The sequence below is a fragment of the Cnephaeus nilssonii genome, assembly GCF_951640355.1.
Source record: "Cnephaeus nilssonii genome assembly, chromosome: 14".
Taxonomy (NCBI): Eukaryota; Metazoa; Chordata; class Mammalia; order Chiroptera; family Vespertilionidae; genus Cnephaeus; species Cnephaeus nilssonii.
The window spans coordinates 29,360,085-29,387,758 of NC_137085.1; the positions used below are offsets into that span (position 1 = coordinate 29,360,085).

General features: G+C 39.1%; 2 protein-coding genes across 2 annotated transcripts in view; both read right to left on the reverse strand.

Annotated features, from left to right (window-relative positions):
- UNC13B (unc-13 homolog B) overlaps positions 1-27,674 on the reverse strand; it is a 147,240-nt gene that overhangs the window by 59,050 nt on the left and 60,516 nt on the right. The window contains exons 9-10 of the mRNA XM_079789685.1: positions 14,348-14,659; positions 11,359-11,449 (exon numbers count right to left, since the gene is read on the reverse strand). Of these exons, the coding sequence (XP_079645811.1) occupies positions 11,359-11,449; positions 14,348-14,659 (403 nt within the window). The remainder of the gene's footprint in view (positions 1-11,358; positions 11,450-14,347; positions 14,660-27,674) is intronic.
- LOC307111081 (uncharacterized protein) lies at positions 15,913-24,817 on the reverse strand. Its single transcript, XM_079790778.1, has one exon. The coding sequence runs from the start codon at positions 24,705-24,707 to the stop codon at positions 16,746-16,748; it is 7,962 nt and encodes a 2,653-aa protein (XP_079646904.1). The 5' UTR covers positions 24,708-24,817; the 3' UTR covers positions 15,913-16,745.

A 27,674-nucleotide genomic window follows, 5' to 3' on the forward strand; every position in this document is an offset into this window, starting at 1 on the left:
TGCTCAGAAAAAAAACTATTTCTTCCTGCCTCACCACCAGTGGCTCCAGGACCTGGCTGAGGCCTCTAGATGCAATACCAGAGGCTAATGTGACCCTGTCTTGTTCACCTGCCTCCCCAGACATCTTCTAAGCAGCTTGGGGTTTCCAGACAAACAAAGGCTCAGACAGCAGAAGATGTGTTTAGGACATGAGGCACAATAAATCTTCTCTCTCTAGTTATAGTCATGACTTTGACCATAAATTATCTTTGTATATTTCCACCTCCCCATGTTTCAGCAAAAGCAAGAAGGAGAATAAGTGGGAAACAGCAGTCAGTGTAAGCTCTGGTAAACAAGTACGACGCCTTCTGCCACCATTCAACAGGGCCCACAGAGTAGCAGACATCCTATGACCACAGGACTATCAGACCTCCTCAGTAGACTAGCCTTTTGGGATAGACACACAATTTCTGTTTCCTGAGCTGTGTGCGCAACAATGCAGCCTCCTGGTCACAGTGGATCTGGCTCTTGGGAACCCTGGGCAGGCTAAAAGGATGGGGGTGCTTTCTTAGAGGTAAGAAATAGCACAAGCACCCACCTCACTTGGGAAGCTTCCTCAACGCAGGGCTGTTTAAGAACTAGCTGGGCAGACCTGGAAAGATAGATTGGGTTAAGAAGGAAAAAGCATTTATTCAGAAGCTGTGGAATGCTCTGAACAGGCATCTCAAGGTCTGGTTCCCAATTTAAATCTTTTCAAGGATCTTTGCCTAGAGACAGATGAGTCAAGATGGAAATTCAATATGAGACACTGACACTCACGCAGAGTTGTGGGAAGGTTCAGAGCTGCAGGAGCTCTAAAGGGGAACTGAATGGATGGGTTAGTCAGAAGACCACCTGGCGCACAGAATTCATCCTCAGCTAAAGATTCGAGTGGTGTCACAAGGATACTGGAGGAGGGACTCACCAACCACAATTTTCCCCTCTTGTACAAAGTCTCCCTGGGACCAGATACAACTGTTCTGGAAGCAAAGAATGTACCTGCTCCACACCTGGCCTGCCTTTTCAGGTGTCACTGCTAGAGAGTGGCTGGGTCAGGACCAGCAGGTGCCTACCTTATCTCCCAATGTTGACAATGACACATACGGGGTGGAAATGATAGGGGGAAACCAAGTCCACTTATGCAAAAGTGAGCTTTGACGCTGTTCCTTCTCTACCACTAAGTGAAGCCAGAAGCAACATGAAGAGGCGGACATGTGGTCACACAGCTGGGACCTGTTTCATGAGGAAAATGATTTGTTTTGGTGGCTGAGAAAAACCTTTTATCCCCCCTGCAGAATTATGCCCTCCATAAACTACTCAAAAAGTATATGCAGCAGAGAATGATGGGCAATGGAAGATGATTCTCCTTCCTCCCTCAGGAACATGCCCCCTAGGGGAGTGATGAGCCTGGCAGAGATGGCTGACTTTACTGATGTGCTAAGACATAGCTGCTACACAGCCTAAATCAGACCTGACAAGCTGCAAGGCAGGCCTAAGGAGACACAAATTGCTGACAAATTTCAGTCCTACAATCAGGTCAAGCACCATCCCTATTAGCAAAAACTTGAACATAAAGAGCTGATAAATTCCTCAGGACTGCCCAGCTAAAGAGTTAGGTTTCTAGCCTGTACCTCTAAAGTCTATGGCCCCATTTCCATCCCAAAATCAAATGATTAAAAACTCATAATCAAAGCAGTCTACAAGTTACCTCTCCTCTCACATAAAGCTGGTTAAAAGTCACAGCTCCCAGATTTAGGACTAAGGCTGATCCTGAACTAGTGTCTGCTTATACATATTCCAGTCCAATTCATAAAATGCATTGGACCTGCCCCAGTCTCTATACCCCGAGGAAGCCAAGGGCCCATATGCTAAGGATTCGCTAATGGGAATCAAAAATTTTGAACTTCATGGGGAAAGTGAGCCTTTTGTACTAAAAGGAGACTATGTTCTAACTGGCTCAAATATCTCCTTCAGTTGTAAACCCAAATCTAGACAATTCTCCTGGTGTAGAGTCTGTTTCTATAAGCTTTTCAAAATATGCACTTAGCCAACATATAGTATTCTCCATATACTCAAGAATATCTGGTATGAGGCGCTGAGTTATATAAAGCTAGCTAATGTTCAAAGGGGGAGAAAAAGACCTAAGGGAGACCCATCCTTAGTTGGGGATTTCTGACAGGGTAACAGGGAATCATGGTGGGGAGAAAGGGAAGCACTCAACTTCCATGAGCCAGGAGAGAGAGCTAGACCAATTCAAAAAGCAGGTCAAGCAATTTGCGATTTGATCCCTTGTTCCACATCCTTGACTGGACATATGAATTTCTCCCAAGAGGAGGTAATAAAAAGAATATCAAAGGCTCAAAGCAGTTTTCTCAACCTGCCTTTTCATGCCCTGGTTTATTCCAACTGACAGGGCTCCTGCCTCTAGCATTACAGCCCAATTAGAGTGCCTATCTATCCTTCGGGCCTGGAGTGAGAGAGCAGCCCTTCAGCAACTCCTAAAGGTTAGAGTGAGTAACTAATATGCATGTATCATAAGAGACACAGATGAAATGTAAGAATTTGAGAGAGGAAAATATTTCCAGCTTTCAAGATGCTAGTTCGGAAGGGAATCAGGGAAGGGTCTGTGAAAGAAGTGGTATCTGAGCTTGATATTGAGGATAAATAATATTTAGATATGTGGAAATGGAAAGGAAGAAAAGGCAGATTATACAGGATGAGCAAAAATATAAAAAAGAGAAAAAGGTATGTGTTGGAAAGAAAAGGAAATTAACATTTACTGAATGCTATCAATATACCAGGCCCTGCTCTACATATATTATCTTATTTAACCTACATCCAATCACGGAAGAAAAATGATATCCTATTTAGAGATGAGAAAACTAAGTTTCTAAGAGACTGGGTAACTTGTTTAAGTCTAAACAAGTGGCTCCACCAGCTAGTAAGTGGTGGAGCCATATTTCAAACTCAGTCTCTGGCTGATTCCAAGGCCCAACTTCTAACCATACAATATGGCCTCAGGGTTAACAAGGTTAGAGAAGTAGGTTGGGCCAAGTCATGGGTGGTAATGGATATCAGGCTAAAAATGTTGAGACTATAACTTAACTACCAGTGGAAAGAAAAATTAAAGGTTTTTTTTAGAAGAAATTTTCCTTCCATTCATTCACTCACAATCTGTTATGTGAGCTTGCTAGGTGCCAGGCATTGGGATATAAAGTTAAATAGACACAGTCCCTATTCTGTATTTCCATGCTATTTTCATTTAGCATTTATTTAAAATTTGTATTGAATTATAACATACATACAGAAAAGTACACAAATCGAAAGTACACCAGTGTAAACAGAATACATATTAGGAACAGAATGTTATCAGAATTCCAGAAGCCCCCTTGTGCTCATAACTAGTCACTACCAGCCCCCTCCTCCAAAGATAATCACTATCCTAAAGTCTAATACCACAGATTACTTTTGCCTATTTCTGAACTTCATATAAAAGGAATCATTCAGTATTCATATTATTTTAAGAAATACATGATCTTGAGGGCACACTCACTCAATTCTAGGACAATATGATAAACTATAAATTAAACCAAAATTAACTATATGAAATGCTATAGAAAAATATAAAAATGAATATCTAACTCTACCTGGGGATTCTGGGAAAGGCTTTAAAGGATGTAACATCTAAGTTGAGCTCTGAGCATAACTGATAGCCATGACTAGTGCTCTGTTTCAGGAAGATAAACCTGGCAGTGGTATATACAATGGATTCCAAGAAAAATATAAAAGCAAGGAAACCCTTGGAAGGCTAATACTATAATCTAAGCAGTAAAGAGGGGAACAGAGAAGATGAGACAGATAAAAGAAGTCACAGAGACAAAAAGAGCAATATCTGGCAAATGATCCAATGTGGGAGGCGAGAGAAGGAAGAATGACACCATGCTTTTGAGTGGGTGACTAGCAGAATGATGGTGATTTTAATACAAATACAGAACAAAGGAAGAGGAACAGACCCAGAAGGGAAGTTTCAAACATTGGAAAATTGTGGTGAAAAATAACCAGTAGATAACGAGACATGAAGGATAGAGCCTAAGGTGAAAGGGAAGGGTTGGAAGTATAGATATGGAATCATCTGCTTAGAAAGGCTGATTGGAAGTCTACTGGCTGCCTATCACAAGCCAGGACCACGCACAGTACTGGCCTTACAGTGGTTGCTCAATTAAGGATTCTGGATTAGAGGCTGAGGAGAAGCAGATTTGAGATTAAAAGAAATGCCTGAGGAGAAGGCTCTAGAAAGAAGAGACAGAAACAGGAAGGAAAGGAGATAAGCAAAGGAAGAAAGGAAGGAAGAAAATTGGGAGAATCTAGAATAATGGAAGCCAAGAAAAGAGGAAGTTGTAAGTAGGGAGTTTCAAAAAACACTATGAAATGCTACTGAGAAAAATGAGAATAAAGACTGAGGAAGGTGTCTGAGGGGGTGGTGGGAGTATATAAATATTTAACTGTTATCTATTTATATCTCCCCTGTGGCCTATTACCTCTCAAATAATAAGAAAATGTCTTACAAATAGCCCCAACAGCAACCAGTGGTTCTCACTTATTAGTTGGCTTCATTTAAAATAGAGTAATTATGTTAGTTGCTTCCTTTTGGATAATTCTGGCAAAAGGATTTCCTCTCACAGACGAAAAGTTCCTTCCCAGCCAGTATCAAATGTCCACGTTGGTTGGATGGTCAAACAAGCAGTAGGAGTTAGAGAAAGTAGTAGAAAGAAGGGCTGCTTTGCTTATTATTTGGAAGCAAGTAATTTTGTACTGAGGCATCAATCAGATTTATTCCATAAGAGTTTATTAAGTACCTTCCTTTACTGATACTTGTCCAGAAAATACTGCCAGCTGGAACTAAGGTCTGCTGCCAGTACCTGCTACCTTCCTCTGATTCTAGGCAGGTCAATGATATCATGGCATTCCTCAGAGATGTTTTTATATGCTCCTCAAAAACCAGTGGCAAATTCCACCCTTTCAAACAAGCTGCCCCAAATTCCAGTCCCAGATGTGACGTTTTATAAATCACCAGGTTCAGTCACAGCCTACAACGAGATCTAAGGTTTACAAAAGACCAACATCTTAATAAATACACAGATCCAAGCCATGAACATGTCCAGAATATTTCAGAGGAAGGGGAGGAAGCATTTCTCCTGACAAGTATTCAAAAATAGCTCTTGGAAAATATTCCAACAGCAGCCCTGGACCCCCTTCCCCTAGACTCAAGTTAAGGCACTTCACTGACTTCTTCCTTAAGAGACCGGGCTTCATCATTTTTTTTTCCACAAGGGAAATCCCTTTTTCAAGGTTTTAATCATAGCACAAGAAAGAAGTATTTTTGCTTGGGAGAGTTACAAGTAAGAACAGAACTTTGCAGAGAGAACATTCGTTTTCTGTCTTAATGATCATCCCTGAGAAAATGCTGATCCGTCTCTCAAGCTGACCAGCTACTATCTTGGATCTCCTGGGATTGCTCCATTTAAGCACAGCCCGTCTAATCTATATGCTCACTTCTGTCTCTGCTTACTAAGCCTCTCCGTCCTCAGCTTTCTTTAGCAACAACCTAAGAGCTTCTGGCAAGGCTTTCTCACGACCTACCTCCATGCCTTCTCCTTCACTGTCCCTTCCACCTGGAACACCCACCCACCTGCTGCCACCGCAGTCTCCGTTTCTAGAGCTAAAAGTCTCACCTCCTCCCCCAGATTTTTCTGCAGCTAAGCCAAATAAGGTAAAGAACCATATTCATTCCACCCACACTACCAACATTACTGCCTCATCAGCATTAGCAATGTCATCAAACACTTATTAATAAGTACATATGGCCAGGTACGCAGCCAGCCCAGATACAGAGATGCCCTATATGATCTCTTCCCTCAAGCTGCTAACACTCTTATAGGAATGGCATAAGAATAGTTCCTCAAAGTCTACTGAATGTAGTATCAGCTAAAGAAGTATAAATGTCCTATAAACTTACAGGAATATTCAAATCACAAATAAAGAACTGCAAATAAAAATAATGGTGTATCATTATTCTGCCAAATTGACAAAATTTTTCTAAAATGACAATGTTGGAGCAGCATACTCAAATATTCAAAGTACAAATTGGAAAGATTTTCTGAAAACACATCTAGAAGTTTATCAGAAGCCTTTAAAAAGTATACTGTATACTCTTTAACTCTAATTTATTTGACTCCACTTTACTTTGAGAAAGCTAAGTTAAAAAAATAATCAGAAATGAAAATAGACTTAATGATGTTCATAATAGCATTGTTTATCTTAGTAAAGAAACAAGAGAAATTGTTTGGAACATCTACATGATGGAATATTATTAACCTATTAATAACCATTAAATGTTTTCAAAAATATTTAATAACCCAGATTAAGGCACACAAAAACAATCTAAATGAGAAAAACTTTAAATCCACACATAATATGGTCCAGATTCAGTAACTTTATATTCATGTGGTCCAGATTCAGTAACTTTATATTCATGTATATAAAAACTAGAGGCCTGATGCATGAAATTCGTGCAAGGGTAGGCCTTCCTTCCCCTGGCTGCTGGCTTCACAGCCCTGGCCCCTGCCCACACCCACCTTGGATTGGCACTGCCTGTGTCCACTGCCACACACCCCCAGTTTCCCTGTTCCACGGAGACCCCTGATCGATCATCCCGCAGAGGGTGGCCTGGGCCTCCCTCTTTGGGGCAATCACAGAAACCGCCCCCCCCTTGGTCACCCCGCTGGCCAGTGGCCTGGGCCTCCCTCTGGGGGGCGATTGTGGGGAGATGGCAGGGCCCCCAATCAATCACATTGCACCCGCCTTGGCTGGCCTGGTGTCAGTACGTGTCATAGCGTGATTGTCCAGATGGTCATTCTTGCTGTTCGGCCATTCGGTCGATTTGCATATTATGCTTTTATTATTACAGATTATATTAAAAAACATAGTTAATATTTTGCTGTTATTGGCTTTAGGTACTTGCCTTAGGAAAATAAAAATAGGAATAATTAAGAGAAGATAAAGAAGCACAGGGTAACTTCTGTGGAAATGCTGATGGGCTTTTCTGGCTTCTTAAGCATCCATAAAAAGCTGGCTAAATATTCTGCTAGCTTCTACATTGGCTCTAGAACACCAGCAATAAAAAGTATAGCCCCACATTCAAAGATCTTACAAATACACAGAAAAATGAGATGTTACAGCAAACAAGTAACTCCATTACATCATGGTAAATGCCAATCTAGAAAAAGTATGCACAGAGCCTGGAAGCTTTACACACAAAAAACTTGACACCTGAGTGGGTGTTTTATTTTTAATCTTTATTGTTGAAAGCATTACTTATGTCCCTGAGTGGGTTTTAAAAGATGTGAATGAAAACTGAGCTAGGTGGCCCTAGCCAAGTGGCTCAGCTGGTTGGAGTGTCGTCCCATACATTAAAGAAGTTGTGGGTTCGATTCCCAGTCAGGGCACAAACCTAGGTTGCAGATTCAGTTCCCAGGGCACATATGGAAGGCAACCGATCAATGTTTCTCTCTCTCTCCTAAAAAAAGAAAAGAAACCAATAAAAATATATCCTCGTGTGAGGATTTAAAAAAATATGAGCTAGGTGGAGAAAGAGAAAGAATATTCCATGTATGGGAAACAGCAAGTATAAAGCCTCTGAGATTCTGAAAAATAATTTTATATGTTGGAAGTGTTGATGAAACAGAACAGTAGAAAGAGGTAAGACTGCAAAGGAATATTGGGTCTATATCAGGCTTTTCAAATTCTTTTTGTGAAGGATCTGTTTTTTATTTCCAATATGTCATGGACTGGTAATTTTGATCTATACCCTGTTCAATGACATGAGACCACTGATCATGTGCTTGATGTCACAGCAATCCAAATTGCCTCTAAATGTTCACTTTCAATTTCAGTAATTATTTCAACAAAGACTAGAAACAAACCTCCTGAACTGGGCTGGTCCATGGACCACACTGAGCTGAATCACAAAAGTTTTATTTTATCATGAAAGCAAATTTATGGAATCATTTAAGTATATTTTTTTCTGGCTTCCTCTTTTTAAATCATAGTTTTAATACATAATTTATAATCCTAAAAGAAAAGGTACTATTATTCTCTTCATTTTCTGGATTAAGAAAATGTACCTCATTAAGATTAAAAAACTTTCTCACAATGATACACTGAGAAAAAATATTGGACACTCATCTCAGGTAAGAGTTAATTCCCCTAAAACAACAAAAAGCTCCTGGGATTCAAAAGCTTAATAGGAAAAATGGGCAAAAAAAAAAAAAATGAACAGACTGTTCACGGAAAAGTAAATACTAATAGCCTTTACTTATATGAAAACATGCTTAACTCTACTGATAATAAGATACGTAAATTTAAACTCTACTGAGATACACCATTGCCTAGCAGACTAGCAAAAATCCTAAAGCCATTCTATTAGGTTTGGGCAGCAAAAAGCACCGTCGTGACATTACTGGTAGGAGTATAAATCGATACAATCTCTGTTGAAGGCAGATACCCTTTGGGGTAGTCATTAAAGCTGTTCACAGATCCTTCCCTATCTCTTTCAGGGTACAAGCACTACTAACTTGAAGTTATATATATGGCTTTATGATTTGCTTTAGCTGGGGAAATGTGAGCAAAAGTGACATCGTGTATCTTCTGGGCACGAGTTTTAAGAGGCAGAATGCAATTTACTATGTTCTCTTTCATTTGTTATCTTTTCTTTCCCCCTACCACCAAGACTGGCAATGTTCTAGGTGCAAGCTATGCCATCAATCTGGTTTGCAGAGAAAACACAATTTAAAGCAAAATATAAGAACATATAGAATGACAAGTAGCGTGAGTAAAATAAACCTTTGCTGTTTTAAGCCACTGACAAATGGAGGGCAATCTAGCAATATTTATCAAAATTACAAATGCATATCCCCTTAGATACATGTGCATACATGCAAAATGACACATGTAAAAGTTACTCATTTAGAACATGGTTGTTATAACAAGTGACTGGAAACAACCAAACAAACATGAACAGAGACTAGTTAAATACTTGTAGTATATTCATATAGGGGAATATTATGCAGCTGTTTACAAAAGAAAAGTACTCTTAGAGCTAATATGGAAGAATCTGTAAGTGAAAAAGCAAAATGTTCTCAGTGTGTATAATATACCATATTAGTAAAAGTAAAAAATTGGGGGGAGATTGGAATATCCTATCTAATAAAAGAGTAATATGCAAATTGACCATCACTCCAACACAAGATGGTTGCCCCCATGTGGACACAAGATGGCCAGCAAGGGGGGGGGCAGTTAGGGGCAATAGGGCTGGCAGGGGAGGGCAGTTAGGGGCAACCAGGCTGGCAAGGGAGGGAAGTTAGGGGTGACCAGGCCAGCAGGGGAGGGCAGTTGGGGGCCACCAGGCCTGCAAGGGAGGACAGTTAGGGGCAACCAGGCCAGCAGGGGAGGGCAGTTAGGGGTGACCAGGCTGGCAGGGGTGCTGTTAGGCATCGATCAGGCTGGCAAGGGAGTGGTTAGGGGGTGATCAGGCTGGCAGGCAGAAGCGGTTAGGGGCAATCAGGCAGGCAGGCAGGCAGGCGAGCAGTTGGGAGCCAGCAGTCCTGGATTGTGAGAGGGATCCCAGATTGGAGAGCGTGCAGGCTGGGCTTAGGGACACCCTCCCCGCCCCCTGCCCGTGCATGAATTTCGTACACCGGGCCTCTAGTATATTCATATTTGCTTACACTTGCATAAAGAAATTCTAGAATAATAGAAACTAAAAAAAATTATTATCTTGGGGCAGAGTATTAAGGGGTGACTAGATGCAACTTCCCAACTATTCAGGGGGAAAACTCTTGATGTCATACTTCTTACTGTCTCACAACCTCAAACAATCTGTCAGCAAATCTCATCTTGAGTATAAATGGTGTACTTCTGCCTCTATCTTAACCTGTTATCAAATCCTTCTTTGAACTCTGGCCTATCTTTCTTCTCTTGGCAATACTCAATCAGCTTCCAGTTACATTACCTATGTTAAGAATATATTTATAATTGTTCTCTTATTCAATTAAGTGGCAATGGCTCTTAATTACTCATAAGTGAACCATGCCTTTCTCTAAATAATTCCAAGCTTTGGCAACTGTTTTTAGCTATTGTTTTTGAGAGACTCTGAAATGCCTTTTAAAAAGAACATCATAACAAACTGTTTCTGCTCCAATATATATTCTTATTTTTCTCATTCAGAACTCTTCTTTTATGTGAAGGTTATTTACTTTACTTTCCTTTATAATAAGAATTACAAGACCCTTATTTCTTAAAAATTAGAAATAAAATATTAATAAGTATCATGACATTGACTCTTCATTATTTTTGAAATTGACATTTCATTATTTTTGAAATCATAGTTTACAGAATGATTTGAAGGTCTAGTTCCACATCTATTATTTCAATACTTAGTTTTCATAGCTGTCATAGCTAAAAAAGATATTGATACACCAGTCAAATGAAAAATGTACAATTATGTCCTACATACCAAAGATTTTGTTGAAATCTGGCTGTTTTCATCTTCTCTGATGTCTTACAAAATAGTCAGAAATATTTTTATATTTCTAACAAATAAGTTCAAACCTCATTAAAACTATCATTTAATACATTAATAGCCTCTTTCCAAGATTTTAAAATATGCAATTATGAGTTTTTGTAACACTCATTGTTTCTAGTAACAAAAGAACAGACACACACACAAACACACAGAAGCATTTTCAAACATATGTATTGAAAATGCTTCCTTCAAAGCAGCTACTTTTTCAATCATTTCTAAAACATTATCTTCTTGCTAAAGGGTCAAATGAACAGTGCTTATACAAAGGACAATTTAAAATAAATGATAGTAAGAAATTCATGTAATAAATTAGGAATCAATGAGTCCACATCGATATAAATTGATGGGAGAAAAAGGATATCTCTTCCTCATAGTAGAATGCCAATTAATGAATGTAGGAAGGATAACAGAAATAGAAAGTTACCATTTGGCTGATTATGGTACTGAAAATAGTATATAACTTTATCTTCAGACTCTTAACCCACTAGGCCTATTTGATTTTCATTAATCAGCATAGAGGGAAGCCAATGGCCACCTCCCATCATCTCTTAAGGCTCTGGTTCACCTGTCGTATATTCCCAGAAACACACTAAGAAGATGACTAATCACTGATTGCTTCTTTGGCACCATATGTCTCCCAATTTCAAAGGAAAAATTATTCCAACTAGTACTAGAACAATAGCCTGTTCATTTCCTACCTCCTGCAGCTGGAGTCGAACCTTGGTAACTGCTCGGATCCAATGTGCTCTGGCTTGGGTAAATGGCGAAGATGCAGTCTCCTCAGGAAAACTTTATTAGAAAAAGAAGAATAGTCCTTAAAAATAGTCCAGGCCATCTAGTAACAGGAAAAACTGCCGAATATCTAAAATAAAATTATTTATATTCATGCCTACACTTGTTTAGTGATTATTCAGGCCACTAAAACAGCATGGATGTCCAATGTGGAAAAAAATAATCTTCTCTGAAATGACAACTCCTTTGAGCTTTTCATCTATCCCTTCTCTTCCTTTCCCCTTTTTTCACTCATCCAATGAGGTAGAGTTCACTAGGACAGTCAGGGATCAGGATACTAGCAGCAGTGGCAAGGGTCTGAGTTAATGTCTAGAATTAAAACTGTGCAGAGAGGTGTGGAATAACTCTCTCACCTCACCTCTTAAGACCAACAGCCTCCTTTGGGGGTTCTACATGGTATCCTTAGGGCAGAATTTTGTTCCTGAAAACCCCTGCTGCTCTACTAAGTATTTGGGAAGGCTTACCAATTCCTAGACTACATCAAAAGTGCTAAGAAAAAAAGCACAGCCCTTTTTCTGCCATGATATTATTCCTTGAGCTGCCTCAGGAACATCCTCAGTGAAATGAACAATAAATATAACAAAACAGCTTTGAGACAGAAATACTACCCTGTATTAGAACAAGTCATCATCCAGATCCTTAACTGTAGAATAGTGGTTGATTCTTGGTGATAATACTTCTCCTATCTCCCACTGTGGTATTCTGCCAAGGCAACAAACAAGTGTCTACCATCTAGACATGTAAGAATGTATATGCTGGGCTCTAATGTCATCTAACTGGATCAATTGTTCTAAAACATGTGTAAGCCCTTCTGGCCAAGGTAGAACTGGAATTCACTCGCACAGCTAGGATCTGAGAGGACACAGCCAGTAGGGAAGGACAAATGCTCATGCTGGTCACTTCTGCTGCTCTACCAACTCTACACGGACAACACTATCTACCAAGTCTAAGTTAACAGGGAATAAAAACTTAATACTACTCTGACTAACCATGAAATGGAATTAGAATAAAATGTACTAACAAACTGGTAAAAGAAACTCATATACTGACAGTTTCCTTATAAGAATATTGCAGGCATCAGCAATTCCAGTTCCTGCTTGTACAAGAAACAGCCTTGACCACAACTTCAGTTGATGCGGATCACCCAACTTCAGGAATTTGGCTAGCACTGACCTCCAGTATGCTGACATTAAAAATCCATATCAGGCCGAGACCTGGTTTGGCTCAGTGGATAGAGCGTCGGCCTGTGGACTGAGGGGTCCCGGGTTCGATTCCTGTCAAGGGCGTGTGCCTTGGTTGCGGGCACATCCCCGGTGGGGGGTGTGCAGGAGGTGGCTGATCGATGTTTCTCTCTCATCGATGTTTCTAGCTCTCTATCCCTCTCCCTACCTCTCTGTGAAAAATCAATAAAATATATTAAATAAATAAATAAATAAATAAATAAATAAATAAAAATCCATATCAGGACCAGCAAGGACACTGCCTGCATGTCCACAGCCCCTCCTCCTCATCTCTTTGTTCTGCTTTCCCTCTTCCTCCTTATAAAAACCCCTGATGAGGGGTGAGTTAGATCTGGCTTTGATATCAATTCTAAGCTGGGCCTTACGACAAGTCCCCCATCTTTTCAGGTTACCAGCACTTGAATAATTCTCTTTCCTTTTTCACCAGCATCTGTCTCACAAGTTTGGCTTTCATGGTGGCAGGCAGCGGAACCTTGGTTCCGGTTACATAAGGTCTACAAAGAGTCATTTTTCAGTGGGTTGTCAACCCAGTAAAAAAGCTGGTCCAGAGCTCAGTTTCCTGGATGTTTCATCTATTAGATGAGCCACCAGAGATGACTAAAGATTAAGAAAAAGGAAGAAGAGAAAATATGTTTATACTTTCAGTGGTGGAGTTGACATACCAACCATTCTCTCACTTTTACCTCGTAATCAGCATTCATTGCTCTGATCTTTTAGTGAGAAGCTTTACTATTAGATATTGACATTTGAGAATCTAAGTCACACCTACCCCTTATCACTCTCCATAAGTGGTTTTCAAAAGGGGCTACGGAAATCTGGCAATATCTGGAAACATGTTTGGTTGTCACACTAAGGGTTGCTATTGGCATCTAGAGTGTACAGACCAGGGATACTACTAAACATCCTACAATGCACCCAATAGCTCCCCAAAACAAAGAGTTATCTGGCCCAAAATGTCAATAATGCCAAGACTGAGAAATCCTGCTCTGCCCCAACCTATCAGCAACATTACTGACCAATTTAGCTCAATAATAACACTCAAACTCTGTACTAAGTTTCATCATAAGTCTGTTAAAAGGAAACATTTAAATTTTTTCTTATGGGTACCAATTGCCAGATACCCTGCTAGGCCCTGGGGAGGCTGAGGGGTGAATTAGATCTGGCTTTGATATCAAGTCTATCTCAACTCTGTCCTGGTTTTCTCAGCCAGGGGGAAAAACACACACACACACACACACACACACACACAACGAAAAGCAATGTTCATAAAATCATTTTAAATATTAATGTACTTGGAAGCCTATTTCATTCTAAGCAGCTCCTTTGAATGAAATAATCTGCAGGGCTAAGGTCAGTTCCACACTCAGAGGCTACCATATATGGGGTCAACTAGTAAGCCAAGAACTTCAAATTCAAAAAAGACTGGTACACTGTAGCTAACTACAAAGATCCCAAGTATTCTGAAGAGATCTTTAAAATATCTTGAGACTTATACCAAAAATCAAAGGGAGCAATGTAGAGCTAAGCCTCAGTACCCTGATCACCACCAAACCCAACTGTGGGGGGGTAGGGGGCGATGAAAAGCACATATTCAGCAATATAACAGGGTAGGACTGAGGAAAGCTTGTGAGATCCTCAAGCAGCCATCACCTACCTCTCTTGGGGACCTTGGACATGGTCTTTTTGTAGCACCAGATCTGGGGTAGGATGGGTTGTGACATCTTTCATCTCCTTGGGTTCACATGCTCTCCCCTTCTCTTCTTCACCAGTCACCTCCAAGGTTTTCTCTTGTTCTCCAAAACCCACTTGGACATCTCTAGAGAAGCTACCAGAGCTGTGGCAGGAATGAATTGAGTCCCTCTCCCGACGGTCATCATCTTGTTCATGACACTGGTCTAGTTCACTCAGCTGAGAGCTTCCTTGGCTCACATTACAGGAGGAGCCATACCTACTACTGCTGGTGGGGCTGTGAGAAGGAGAGGAATACAGATGAGTAAGTAAGTGTAAACTAAGGATCAGAGTAAAAGTAATAGATTAATCCAGGAAATAATGATTGTATCAATGGCAAGAATCACAAACAGGAGGTTCCTGGGAATGGAGGACCAAACTTTACAATCTAAAAGAACTAGTCTCTACTCAGCAGTCACAACAGGGAAAAAAACACATGCTGGGTTCTTAAACAGCACTTAACCTCAACACAGAAACTGACTTTGAAGAATGCCTTGTCTTAATGTGATATAAGTAGATTAAGAATTATTCAAAAGTCTAAAATTCTTTACTCAGACTTCTAAGGAAACTTGTCCAGTGGCTATGATTAAAGTTTTCTAATTTTCACATAATAAAATGGATGAACTCTACTCCCTTTTGTAATTATTTGTTAAATTGAGGTCCCCTTTCCTTCCTGTACAATTGTTAATGTGGATGCCTGTGCCTTAGGATGAGCAAAGGACAGTGGACATGTCCCTTCAATTATCTCTCACACATCTGCATAATAAGGTAATGGAAGCCACTGGGAGATGGAGGTTAGGATCAAGAAATTCCTCATGGGATTTCATTGACCATTCATCTCATGAATGTTACAATGATAGTCCTGACAGCATACAGAATGTCCCATAGATAAACTTGCCCATCTGTAACTAAGTTGCTCTCAGGACATAGCTTAATTTTGGATAAAGTGGACGTCTCTAGAGAAGCTACCAGGATCTAGGTCAGGGCCATATTAATGAATTTCTGTACCTGAAGAGAGGTCAACTCAACCCTCTCTCAAACACCCGAGTTCCCATACCCAGAAAGGAAATTTGTTCCCCTGCTATGAGAGTTAGCAGCTGTAGCAGAGTGTAGCAGTGACTCACGGCCAAAAAGAAGAGCAGTACCCAGAAGTTATTCCCTTCAGCCATATGTAGAATCTAAGACATTCCAACCTATTCAAGATAGAGGATTTAGTGACAATCTACAAGACCTATCCCAGCCAATTTGGATAGTTCCATCCAAGTCAGGGGCCCTCATTTTACTTCTGGCATCCTGCTGGAAAGCCTGAGGGTCAAGCCTTCAACTAAAGGGCTTATGTTTACTCTTGGCCAAATGAAGATACATGGTTGTTTTCCACTAATATTTTCCCTATTCCTCCCAATTTCCTGGTATTTTCAGCTCGTTCTCTCTCTCTCTCTCTCTCTCTCTCTCTCTCTCTCTCTCTCTCTCTCTCTCTGTCTCGCGCGCGCGCGCGCACACACACACACACACACACACACACACACACACACACAATCTCTAAAGCCCCTGACCAGCCTCTTTAGATAGTTTTTGGCCAGAGATCAAAGCATCATTCTTAAACTGTACTGTATGGTGCTTCTTAGGAGAAATAATAGTACCCTTTGCAGATAGACCTGACAATGGTCCAGACTGAAGAACTACAGCAAATAATAGCCCTGAGCTCCTGTGAGACTTCATTCAAAGCATTTATCAGACACAAGTCTCATAGATAATAAAAGGCACAGACTGGAAGAAGCTATGCAAATTCATGTGGAATAGGATATAGAATTTAGATTATCCCAAGCCATCCTTTGAATTTTGTATTTTACTTAATACCCTCATTGCCACTGAAGAAAGTATCTTAGAAGACTTGGAAAAGGGAAGTAAAGTAGGTCTCTCCCCAGCTATTACAGATATAAGTGCTGAAGGCCCAAGGAAGCATCCTAGCCCATCATGTGGTTGTAAATAATATATACTACTCAACTACTTGCTGCCTCTTCCTACCCTCCCTTCTCCATTCCATGTTATATAAGGCAGAGCAAATCAGAGTGAGTAAATGTCAAGACCTACCCTTTCCTTTAAGTAGGAAACTCCTTGTTCCAATAAATAAATCTAAATTTGGCACGAGAGAGAAGGGAGAGGATGAAAAGACCCATACATTATTTCTTGTTACTTAACCTCTAATTAACATGAAATTCAGGTGCTAGGAAAGACAGAGGAAGGAGGAAAAGCAGGCTATATCTAATCTACCTCTAAGTCATTGCATCATAAATGATCAATTCCTTGAAATCATTTATGATGCTTTAGTTGAGAACAGGCCTTTCATTGGTCTTTGTTTCCTTGATGCCATGCGGAGTAACTGGCAGCTGTCCATTCAAAACAGAGTCAGAGCTAGCAGGCACTGCCTCCCCTCCTTGTGTTTCTGGCTGGTGAAGTAGCTCAGAGACAGTACAGTGCTCTTCCTCATGACTCCCTGAAGGACTGGTGAGGCCAGAGAGGTAGCCTTTGGTATTCCAGTCTTCTCCAGATGCTGGGATTTCTTGCTGGTTTTCCACTTCTCCAATCCCTAAAAGCCCATGAGCACCTATACTTGGCTTGGTCTCGAGCTGATGAGAGGTCACAGAGAGCTGAGCAGAGACCTTAGCTGGGTGAGCACTGGCCCCAGACATTTGAGAAGATTCCGAGGCTTTGTCAGCCTCACTGGAGTTAAGGTCCTGATCACTGCTGACAATCAAAATTGGAGTGAAGGATTCTGTAGGCATTTGTTCAGGGTCCCCTTTGTGCTCTTTTGGCCAAGGGAATAAAAGATCCAGCTTCTTTCTAAACCTTAGTTTAGTATCATTTGCCACTACACCGCCTTTTCCCTCATTACCTCCCTCAAACAGAGTTGACAACTTCTTAAAACCGGACATTAAACTAGTCTCTGCTCCCCTATTGCCAGAGGAGGAAGGTGGGGAAAAGAAAGAGCTCAGTGGTTTCCCATAGTAAGCAGCAGAGGATGGGAAATGGAGCTTTGGCCAATTGGTCATGTTTGGGATCTCAAAACGTGGTCTTGGCTGCTCTGTTTCCTGGAGGGCTGCAGGTGGATCTTTCTGGGCATCAAATATCCCATAACTTTCTTTGGCACAAAGCACAGGTTCCTCCCACAGAGGGTGAGAAAGGGATCCTTGGGTTTCCAGTGTGGCATTCTGACCAACTGAACTTGCCTCACTGAACAGTGTTGTGGTACTGGTTTCTAGTGAATTGGTTGCCTGTAGCTCTAAGATGTTTTGTTTTGTGAAGGCAGATCGCATAGCTGGCTTTGGCTCAAGAGGAAGAAGTGGCTGAATTGGAGAAGGAAGGTCTTTGGCAATCCAGGTAGGATCTGGATGGGACTGTGTTGGCAATGAAATATGCTCTGCTTCAAATGATGTCTCTGTGTCTGTGTCCTGCAACACCCCCATGTCTCCTTCATCACTCAGAGATAATACTCCTTGTCCAGTGTCATCTCCTGATATAGAAGATGTAGCCCCAATTGTTTCAGAACTCTGGGGTTCTGGAATATTGTCAGGAATACTGTTTTCCATTTCAGTCATTAGTTTTAGATCATCTGTCAAGGTATGGTCAGGAATATTACTGTTTCCCACTTTGGTTGTTAGGCTAGGACCATTTGTCAAGGTCTCTGAGTCTGACTTGGCTCTAAGCACAGTCATTCTATAGTCATTGAGAGCAGATTCTGAATTGAATGATGTAGAAGCAGCCTCTCTCCATAAATTTTCTGGAGGTACTGATCCTACAGCATCTCTGGAACTATCATTTTGAAGCCATGCAGTAGTTGGGATAGATGATTCTTGTTTGCATGTGTCTGGTATGGGACTTTTGAAAATTCCAAATAACTCACCTTTGAGTGGTGGAGATGATGCACCGGAAGCAAGAGAGAAAAAAGAGCTTTTCTTTGGAGGTTTAGAAGAGGAGAAAAATCCAGAGAAAGTTTTGGGAGGTTCAATTAAGCTCTCAGAGAAAGATTTCACTTTGTTCACAAACCCTGAAAGCATTTCTACTGAAGAGCCCAACAATGATTTGTCTTCCTCTTTATCTGTGTCTCGGCTCTGGAGGTGCCCTGCACACCCCGGCTCTTCAGAGGAAGAGGTTGGCTCCAGATTCTGTGTTAAGATCTCAACAGGGGCCTTTTCTAATGGCAAGTTCAATGGTTCACCAGAAAATCTTTCATCTTGGTGATGGTTAGTACAAGTGTCTAAATTGTTGAGCTTTCCAATCAAATGACTATCATGTGGAAAAGACTTGGCCAGTGAGCCGCTGAGGAAGGCTTCCTGTATGAAATCTCCTTCATGAGAAGCTACCTCAAAGGTCTCTGGACCAATAAGCAGTGTTTCTGTCTGTGCCTGATATCCTGGTGAATGAGGAGCAATGTCTGTTTGCAACTGATTCAACTGGAAATCTGCTAAAGATATCCATGATCTGGACCCTAGCTTTCCCTGATAGTTCTCCCCTACATTGAGTTCATCATCAAGGAAGGTAACCTCAACGGTGTTGCTAATGGAAACACAAGGAGCCATTTGCTGCTCATGAATTAACTCCTGGACTATGCTACCTCTATTGCCATTGGAACCTTCATTCACTGTGCCAGACATGTCTACAAAAACACTTGGCTTCTTACAGGGCTGGGAAGTCACTGGAGCAATAGTTGAGAGGCTATGCTTTTCCCCAGGAGTCTGCTGTTTTTCATCCAAAAAGGACAAGCTGAAGAAACTAAAGGAGCTATTATGAGAGGCATCCTTCTTGATGCTTGAATTAGTGGGGAAAAAGGAAGGGAGTGTGAATAGCTCTTCTGCTTTAGATTTGGTTCTTGGTAGAGTAGCAGAGGCTTTGTTCTCAGATTTTCCGGATCCAGTCAGGAAAGAAAATATACTCTTTCTGGTTGGCAACTCCGGCTGGGGTGGAGATATTGTGACAGTTGAAAAACTTAAGTCTTTATCAGAAAAATGATCTTGTTCATTTGAATTTTTTCTGCTCAGAATATCAAACGATATTTTATTACTTCCTGAATCTTCTGTCACTGTAGACACACCACTGGTTTCTATTGAAGACTCTCTTGAAGACACTTTGAAACAATTTGTTGTGAAAGATGGATTTGGTGACTGCTGGATTAAGTGGTCTCTGGAGGGTACCTCTTTATCAAACAAATTATTGCCCTGGATATCCTTAGTTGATGGTTCCTTTAGCCCAGTATCATCAATAGTAGTCTGCTTACTCAGACTTCTAACACGAACCTTCCCTTTAGAGGAAACTGGTGCAGCAGGAAAGTTCCCAAAATCCTGGATAGTTTGCTTTGTGGGATTAGGACTTGACTTGACCTCATCCTTATTAGTCCCTGAAGAAACAGACCTATTTTCAGTTGTCTGTGTAGAAGATACATTGGTTTTAAAGAAATCCCCAAGGGTACCAAAAAAATTTGAAACACCAGAAGATTCATTCTTTTCCTGAGATGTTGTTTTTCTATTTTTATCACCATTCTTTTCCAAGTTTGGTGATCCTTCTTTATTCATCTGCGTTTTAAAGAGGTTCAAAAACCCAGATGCCTGTTTTTCATTTGCTGTTGCACTTACTGAAGAATCTTCTCCCTGACTAAAGAGTTTCAATGCACTTTTAAATAATGTTCTCTCAGACTCTTTAGAAGACTGGTCTTGGGGAATATCACTATTTCTGTGTTCATCCCTACCAAACTGTGATGCAAGAGGAACTGAAACAGAGTCAGTTGTCATGATTTCATCATCTTCTATGCCTAATTTAGCCTGAGGAGTTATTTGGCTTACCTGGAAAACAGATTTCAACAGACTTTGTTTTTTCACATGAATGCTTTTATTTAAAGGAAATTCTTGCTTCACATTTTCAGTAAATTCTGGTTGCTGAACATCAGATACTATTTGTCCCTCTGAATATTTAAGAAGACTTTCCTCCTCATTTTGGGATTTACTCTCTGTGTGCTTACTCAAGATTAATGACTGAAGCTCGTCATTTGTGAGCTCTGCCACGTCTGACTGCTGATCCTTCTTATGTGTGGCCAAAGACTCTAAGGATTCGTTCTTTTCAAAATTCAAAGTACTTCCAACTGGAGCACCCGAAGCAGAAAATAATGAAGTCACTTTGTTCAACAATAACATCTCTTCTGTTTGTTGTGGGCTGTTAGTCATATTCTCAAGATGAACCAAAGTAGTACCTTCTTCAGAAGCCTGAAGCCAATGAAAACTGGGAAGGTAAACTAATGAATCCTTAACCACAGCCTGGTTCTTGTCTCCCTCTTTAATTTGATTTTTATTTAAGACATGATTACCAACACTTTGGGGCTGATTTCTGAGATCCAATGTACATTCAAAGTCTTCAGAAACACACAACCTTTCTTCAAAAAATCCAAAATCTCCTTCAAACTTCTGAGAATTACAGACTGAAAAATCTAATGGTCGATCCCTTTGGCTGTACCCTGACTCTTCAAGAACTTGTGAAAATGTTCCTAAATTTAGATACATTGGTCCCTCACTTCTTGGCAAAACTATAGATAAATCAAGAGGGTCATCAGTTGGTTCCTCTTCAACATACCACAATAATTCATCTTCTTTATCTAGTACTCTAAAACTACAGGCAGAAATAATGCTGTCATCCAATATAATACCTGATAAACCATTTGTCTGTAAATCACAATTTAAATACTCTTGATAAGGACAATCAGGTATAAATAAATATGCATACTGCCCAGTAGAATCAGTGAGAAAAGAATAGATATATTGACCATCATGGAACATATAATATCCATAGTCTCCATCCTCTGATGGCCACCACACTCCATTTTCAAGACATGACAACCATTGCTGGTATTCATAACCAACATCTGAAAAAGCAAAGTTTTCATCCATTCTTAATGATTCTTGATCATCTATGGGATATGAAGTCTTCTCATAACCTGAAGAACTTAAGTCAATGGGTAATTCTTCTAGTGAAGTCTCAGTCTCATTAATTGAAAGATGACAAGAATTTCTACATGAGTTAGCTGCCCACATATCACCTCTTACTAAGTAATCTTCATTAAATGCAAACTGATCAAATGATTCATATGGTAAGTCACACCAAATGACACTGTTTGAATTTGTTCTCCACTCCAAGATATTTGCATTTTGATCTTTTTGGCAAAAATTTATTGCTGGGTTTTCTGAATCAGGCCACACAAAAACATCAGCTGATGGAAATGTATTTTGATTCAACATATGATAAACTGGCTGAAGTATTCTGGAATCTTTAGATAAATCTTTTATATCAGAGCCCCATTCAAAACAAAAATGATTGTTCATCTCTTTAAAAGCTTGGTTTGATTTATTAAAAATGTTAGTATTTAATATAGGTGCATTTAACTTATTTGAATTTTCATATAAGTTTGCCTCAACAATATGGTGTGGTGTTGGCCTCTTAACCAAAGATTTTTCTAAGAGGTCATCCTGAGCATTTGGTACACTGTTCTCAGAAGAGGGGCAATGCTTTTCACTGTGCTGGTTTTTCCATATATAGGGGCAATGATGATTATCAACCCAAGCATCAACTAACGGTATGTTTTCTTTAGGTGAAGATAAGAAAGTTTTTATGAAGCCAGAAGTTTCTTGTTTTTCATCATGATTCCTCTGGTTCTCAAAAGTCACACATGAAGTAACAGGGATCTCATCATCCAAGAATAAATGCTTATTTCCACTCAAATTCTTTATGTCGCCTAAAGACATGGACTTTGTTTCATCTGGTTTATTATAATCAGTCATACTGTTACTGGTTATCAAGTTAAATATTCCTGAGAGTAAGCTTGGGGTATTATTCCTGTGATGAGAATCATCATTTTTCAAATTTAATTCTTGTATGCCAGACAAGTTTTCAAGAGAAGAGAATCTGTTAAACAGTCCAGAAAGGAGGCCTCCTTGGGTTCTTTTCTTGGAAGCTTTATCTACAAGTTTGTCTTCACTAATTTCATTAATCAAGGTGGGTTGTGAAATGCAAGTCAATGCTAATGAAGAGTCTGATACTATTAAAGATGTCACTTGTGTAAGAGTCTTACTTTCTTCTGAATCAGAAGGCATATGTTCTTTGGGCACAACTGCAAGGATGGCTAAAGTATCTCTTTCACAGCTCTCTTCTGCTGTGTGGTCGCTGGAATTTAATACCTCTACATCCCCAAATTTCTCAAGATCATTATTAGTATTTGGAACTGAATCAGACTTTATTTTATTAAGTGTGCCATCTTCAGGACAATTTTTGGGGTCACTTTTATTCAATTTCTCTGTGTCTCCAAATTTTCCTAGATTATTATGAATATTTGGAACTGAACTAGATTTTATTGAACTAAGTTTGGTATTTTCATGGCAGTTTCTATGCATCTCTTCATCAATGGCTAATTCTGAGCCATGAAAACTGTGGTCATTGACAGTGATATGGCTGTCAGTGAAAGGAAATTTAAACAAAGGAAAAATGCTTCCTTTCTCTCTTAAATCCTGCTGCTTTTCAGAATGACTAAGAACACCGAGAAATGGAATATGTAATTTTCCACTAAAGGAAAAGGAATGTCCATCTTTCTTAGGGATCCTTTCCCATCCATTTTCCTCCAACTGATGAACTTTCCTAGATTCTGACAAAGTTTCCTTTGAACAGTTTTCAGTGGAAGTGAGTAAAAACTGGCTAAAAGATCTTCTGAGTGGCTCAAGGAAATCATCATCACCAGTAACTTTGTCTCTTTCTAATGCCGTTGAAGAAGCCTCTTTGTTTGCAGTTCTACTGCCAGCTACACAAGGATGTCCTGGAGTATCTTTGGCACATACTAGTACTTTTGGTTCATCTGGTAACAGAGAGAGGTCTATGTGGGGTTTTCTTTCCAACAGATTCTCAATATCATCTTTCTTACTTGCAGAACTAGCTAAGTTTGAAGATTCACTGGCTGCTTGGGAAGACAACAAATTCTCACTTACAGTCATTTGGGACAAGCCTGTACTGTCTCCATTACTCTTATCTAAAGCAATGATGCTACTGTCATTGCCAAGTGTATCTTCCTTTTGACTTGATTCTGAACCACACCCGATGAAGCTTTCCTTTCTTGTTGGCTTGTTCTTATCTTTTTTGGTTTCATCCTTTTCTGAAAAGATCTTTAATGGAGTTAGCATGCTGAAAACAGACTTTATAACTGAACTCTGATTCTGTGGAGCAGTGTCCCTTCCAAGAGTTTCTGCTGCATCCTGAAAGCTTAAACTTCCAGTTTTAATACCTATGTGCTCATTTCCAGAGGTTTTGTCATGTCTGCCAAAATCCTTATTATCAATTGTTTGAGAAGGTAATGGAGATTGCATGGAAAGATCCTTCTCTGATACTGACTTGGCTCTGGGTCTAGGTCCCGAATTAATTGTCTCTATTTTAATAAGAGTTTCTGTTCTCTCTGGAGCTAAAGAACCCAGCTTTTCCATAGAGAATGTTAGATGCTTTGTGCCTGAGCCCACCTTTTCTGTGAGTGAACTGAACAAAGAACCAACAGCACATTTCACTCCATTCAACTCAGGAAAACAGATGGCCTTGTCCTTGTCATTCTTAATGTTTATAGGTGGTATTTGATCCCCAGGTTTTTTTTGTTCTACATTATCAATAGTACTATTAATTTTATATGTTTTTTTAGTTTTTGAAAGGGAACCATATTTATCAATCTCCTCTTCCTTCTCTGCTAAATATTCTGAGACTGTTTCTACAAAACACTGAAGCTCATCTATTGTATCAATATAGTTCTCCTTAGGTTCAGTAGAAGAAAGGGTTATCTCTTCCATGGGACACCCAGACAGATCTCCAAGTGTGTTTGCATTGCAATTCATCCTTTGTAATGGATGAATTGCTGGATTTGCTACATAATATTCTTTAGGAAAGCCTCTAACATGATGGACATTGGATGGATGGCATGTTGGTGACAATAAACCTTCATGCTTATTAGAAGAAATGGGGGAATCCAGAAGTTCATCAGAAGTACTGCTAGTAGAATCTTCAAGAATATCCAATGGAATGAAATCAGTGACATGCTGGGTTAAGCCAGATGACTTTTCACAGTTCTTAAAACAACCTGGAAGATCATAATCATGACTTTCCAATTTAGCGGCCCACATGCCACACTTAACCACAAATCCATTTTTGTAGGGGTGCAAAACTGGGTAATTATTTCTCTTCTTTTCAATGTCGCAAAGGTTACAATTTTCACTATTAGGATACATACTTGTGAAGTTAGTCTTAGTTCCTAATCTATCATTATATTGTCTTCTTTCATTGTCTTCCAAATGACTGTACAAGGGTTTCTTTTTCCTTCTTCTATCAATTGTATCATATTTCTGAGGATATCTAGAGGAAACAGATGCTTCAAACTTAAGGTCAAAGTTAGAGGCAGTAGAGAATTCTGTCTCTTGGCTCTGAGAGGGTATCTTTTTCCAATTCTTATAACTTGGTTGTACTTGTTGGCTGTAACATTTATCAGTTTTTGAAAGAGTTCTAATTCCCTTTACCTGTGCTTCTTTTACATTTATGTTACTGTTTTCTAGAAACTCTTGTGATGTTTTCCCCTCTATCTGCTCATATATACCTTCTTGCTTTTTATAGTCAACATCAGAGAAAGCTGAAATAATCCTAATTCTGTCAGTTTTAGCCTGTAAGCCTTGTCTAGTGTAAAGGGATAAGTTTGAAGGAATATGAAGCAAAGAAAAAAGGAAAAACAGGGAAAAGAAACAAATAAGATTTAGTTAGAGGTTTAGTTAGAGGGACAAGATTTCACATCCAATAAGAAAACTAGAATTAGTAAAATTATCAATTTAATAAAAACCATTCAGACTGAAAAATATAAGGAAATCCACATGATCTTAAATTAATATTATAGCAATGTAGTAAAAGTATTTTCCACATCAAAAAAAGAACAGCTATAATAATAACTTTTAAATACTTTACTAGCTATCATAAGCGTTTTAAAATCCTTTATTTTCTAAGAAACAAGCTAACAAAATGAACATGTCTCAGCAATATACTAGTATAGCAGCGATTTTCAATCTTTTTCATCTCCTGGCACACATGAACTAATTACTAAAATTCTGCAACACACCAAAAAAATACATTATATTTTTTCCCGATCTGTCAAAAAAATAGGTATGATTTTGATTCATTCACACCGGATGGCTGTTGTTGTTGGCTGTTGTCATTTTTTTCTTGATAATCTAAGGGAAAAGAGGTCAGTGCCCCTGACAAAATAGTCAGGTATTTCATGTTTTCAAAATTCTTGTAGCACACCAGTTGAAAATCGCTGATATATAGAATATATCTACAATGCCAAGTTCAAAACTGTTAAGTATTCCACGAAAATATATCAAGGGATTTCAAGAAACCTAAATTTGTTGATAAATTTGGGTCTGAAGAGAAGCCAAGCTGTTAACCTGCTGAAAGTTATATTTGAGGCAGTATAGCCAACAATATGGTCAAACACATTTCTTTTAGAAAGAAAAAATATACCCATAATAAAAATAGTCTTTGACTATCAGAAGTCAAATCTTGTTACAGCACAAAAAAAGCAAATTATTTAAAGTGTTATAATTGTTATTTGTGAAATCTAAGACTACATGCATTGAGGATTACAGTGAAATGAAAAGCTTTCTCTATACTGAGTACAACAGCAGAAGCCACATGTTCAACTTAAGTCAGTGAATACAGAAGAGAGCTGACCTTTCTTTCAGTTAGGTTAGAGACTGCCTACTTCCCATGTAGTGAGGTAAGGGTGTAGAGAGAGCCTGCAGACTAGGAGCTTGTCAGCTCAGTGTGTTCTTTTATAGATCTAACATCCAATAGCATTTATTTAGGAAACAGAAAAAAAATCAAAGTTGTAACTTAGTCACTAAAAATCTTCAAGATTTTTAGCCTTTGAGACTGATAGTCTTTTTTAAATTTTTTTTTAGTTTTTAAAAATTTTTATTTACTTATTTATTTTTTATTGTTTAAAGTATTACAAATAGTAGTATATATGTCTCCTTTTTTTCCCCATTGACCTTCCCCCGGCCAGATACTGCTAGTCTTTTGAAACCCCTTAACACTAGAGATACTTTGGTGATATAACATCTAACAAAGTCTAATTCTACTATCAAACCTCAAATTATGTATTTTTACATAATTTACATACATTTCCCATTATTCTGGACTCATTAGGCGGAAATCCATTTGAGAGACTGAGGAAATCAACTTTACATATTTTTATTTTTACATGCAGTTTCGTTACTCTCCATTATTCTCAAAAACTCAAACTAAACTAAGTCCAGTCCGGAAAAAGTCTTTATAGTTACAACATAAAATCAATAGATAGCCAGGGATAGAGTGAATGAAGCTATTTATTTTTATACTTCTGATTTATTGGGAGATACTGCAAACATGTTTATTCCCTCAAGGTTTTTAAATGTTCTTCTTATAAAACTGTACAACTTAAGAACTTAGACTATTTCTAAGAATTTAGTATTTATAGTAATAGAGAAGTTTAAAATATCAATGCTAGTTATATAATTTCTTCAAAAAATTTTAAAGGAGAAATTTCAAACATTTAAGTTAAAAATGTCTATAATAAAAGTTTACTTACAGGGGTGGACTGGAGGGGGTCGATGGGGGGAAAAGGGGAACACATGTAATACTTTCAACAATAAAGATTTCTTTAAAAATCATGTTGCCCAGCTGGCATGGCTCAGTGGTTGAGCATCGACCTATGAACCAGGAGGTCACAGTTCGATTTCCAGTCAGGGCACATGCCCAGGTTGCTGGCTCAAATTCCCAGTGTGGGGCACGCAGGAGGAAGCCAATCAATGATTCTCTCTCATCACTGATGTTTCTCTCTCATTCTCCCTCTCCCTTCCTCTCTGAAATTAATAAAAAAATATATATTTTTAAATCATGTTAATTTTTCCTCTGCTGGAACTGATAAAGTATTTACTTTTTAACCTCATTTCATATAATACAGTAAAATCAAATTTATATGGGATCAATTAAAGAAAAAATTTAGGGGAAAAAATTTGCAACTTAAAGTACATCACTAATGCTCCTCTAAGTGTTATTTATTATAGCAGTAGCCCAGGAAGTAAATAAAATTATAATAGGGTATTTATTAGGCAACTGCAGTTGTCCAGCAGAGTATGTAGTCATTTAGGTTGATGTGCCATTATTACTAC

Bases quoted from the DNA above. Each gene is read 5' to 3' on its own strand.
- LOC307111081 (XM_079790778.1), bottom strand. From the start codon at position 24,707: ATGTATCCTAATAGTGAAAATTGTAACCTTTGCGACATTGAAAAGAAG.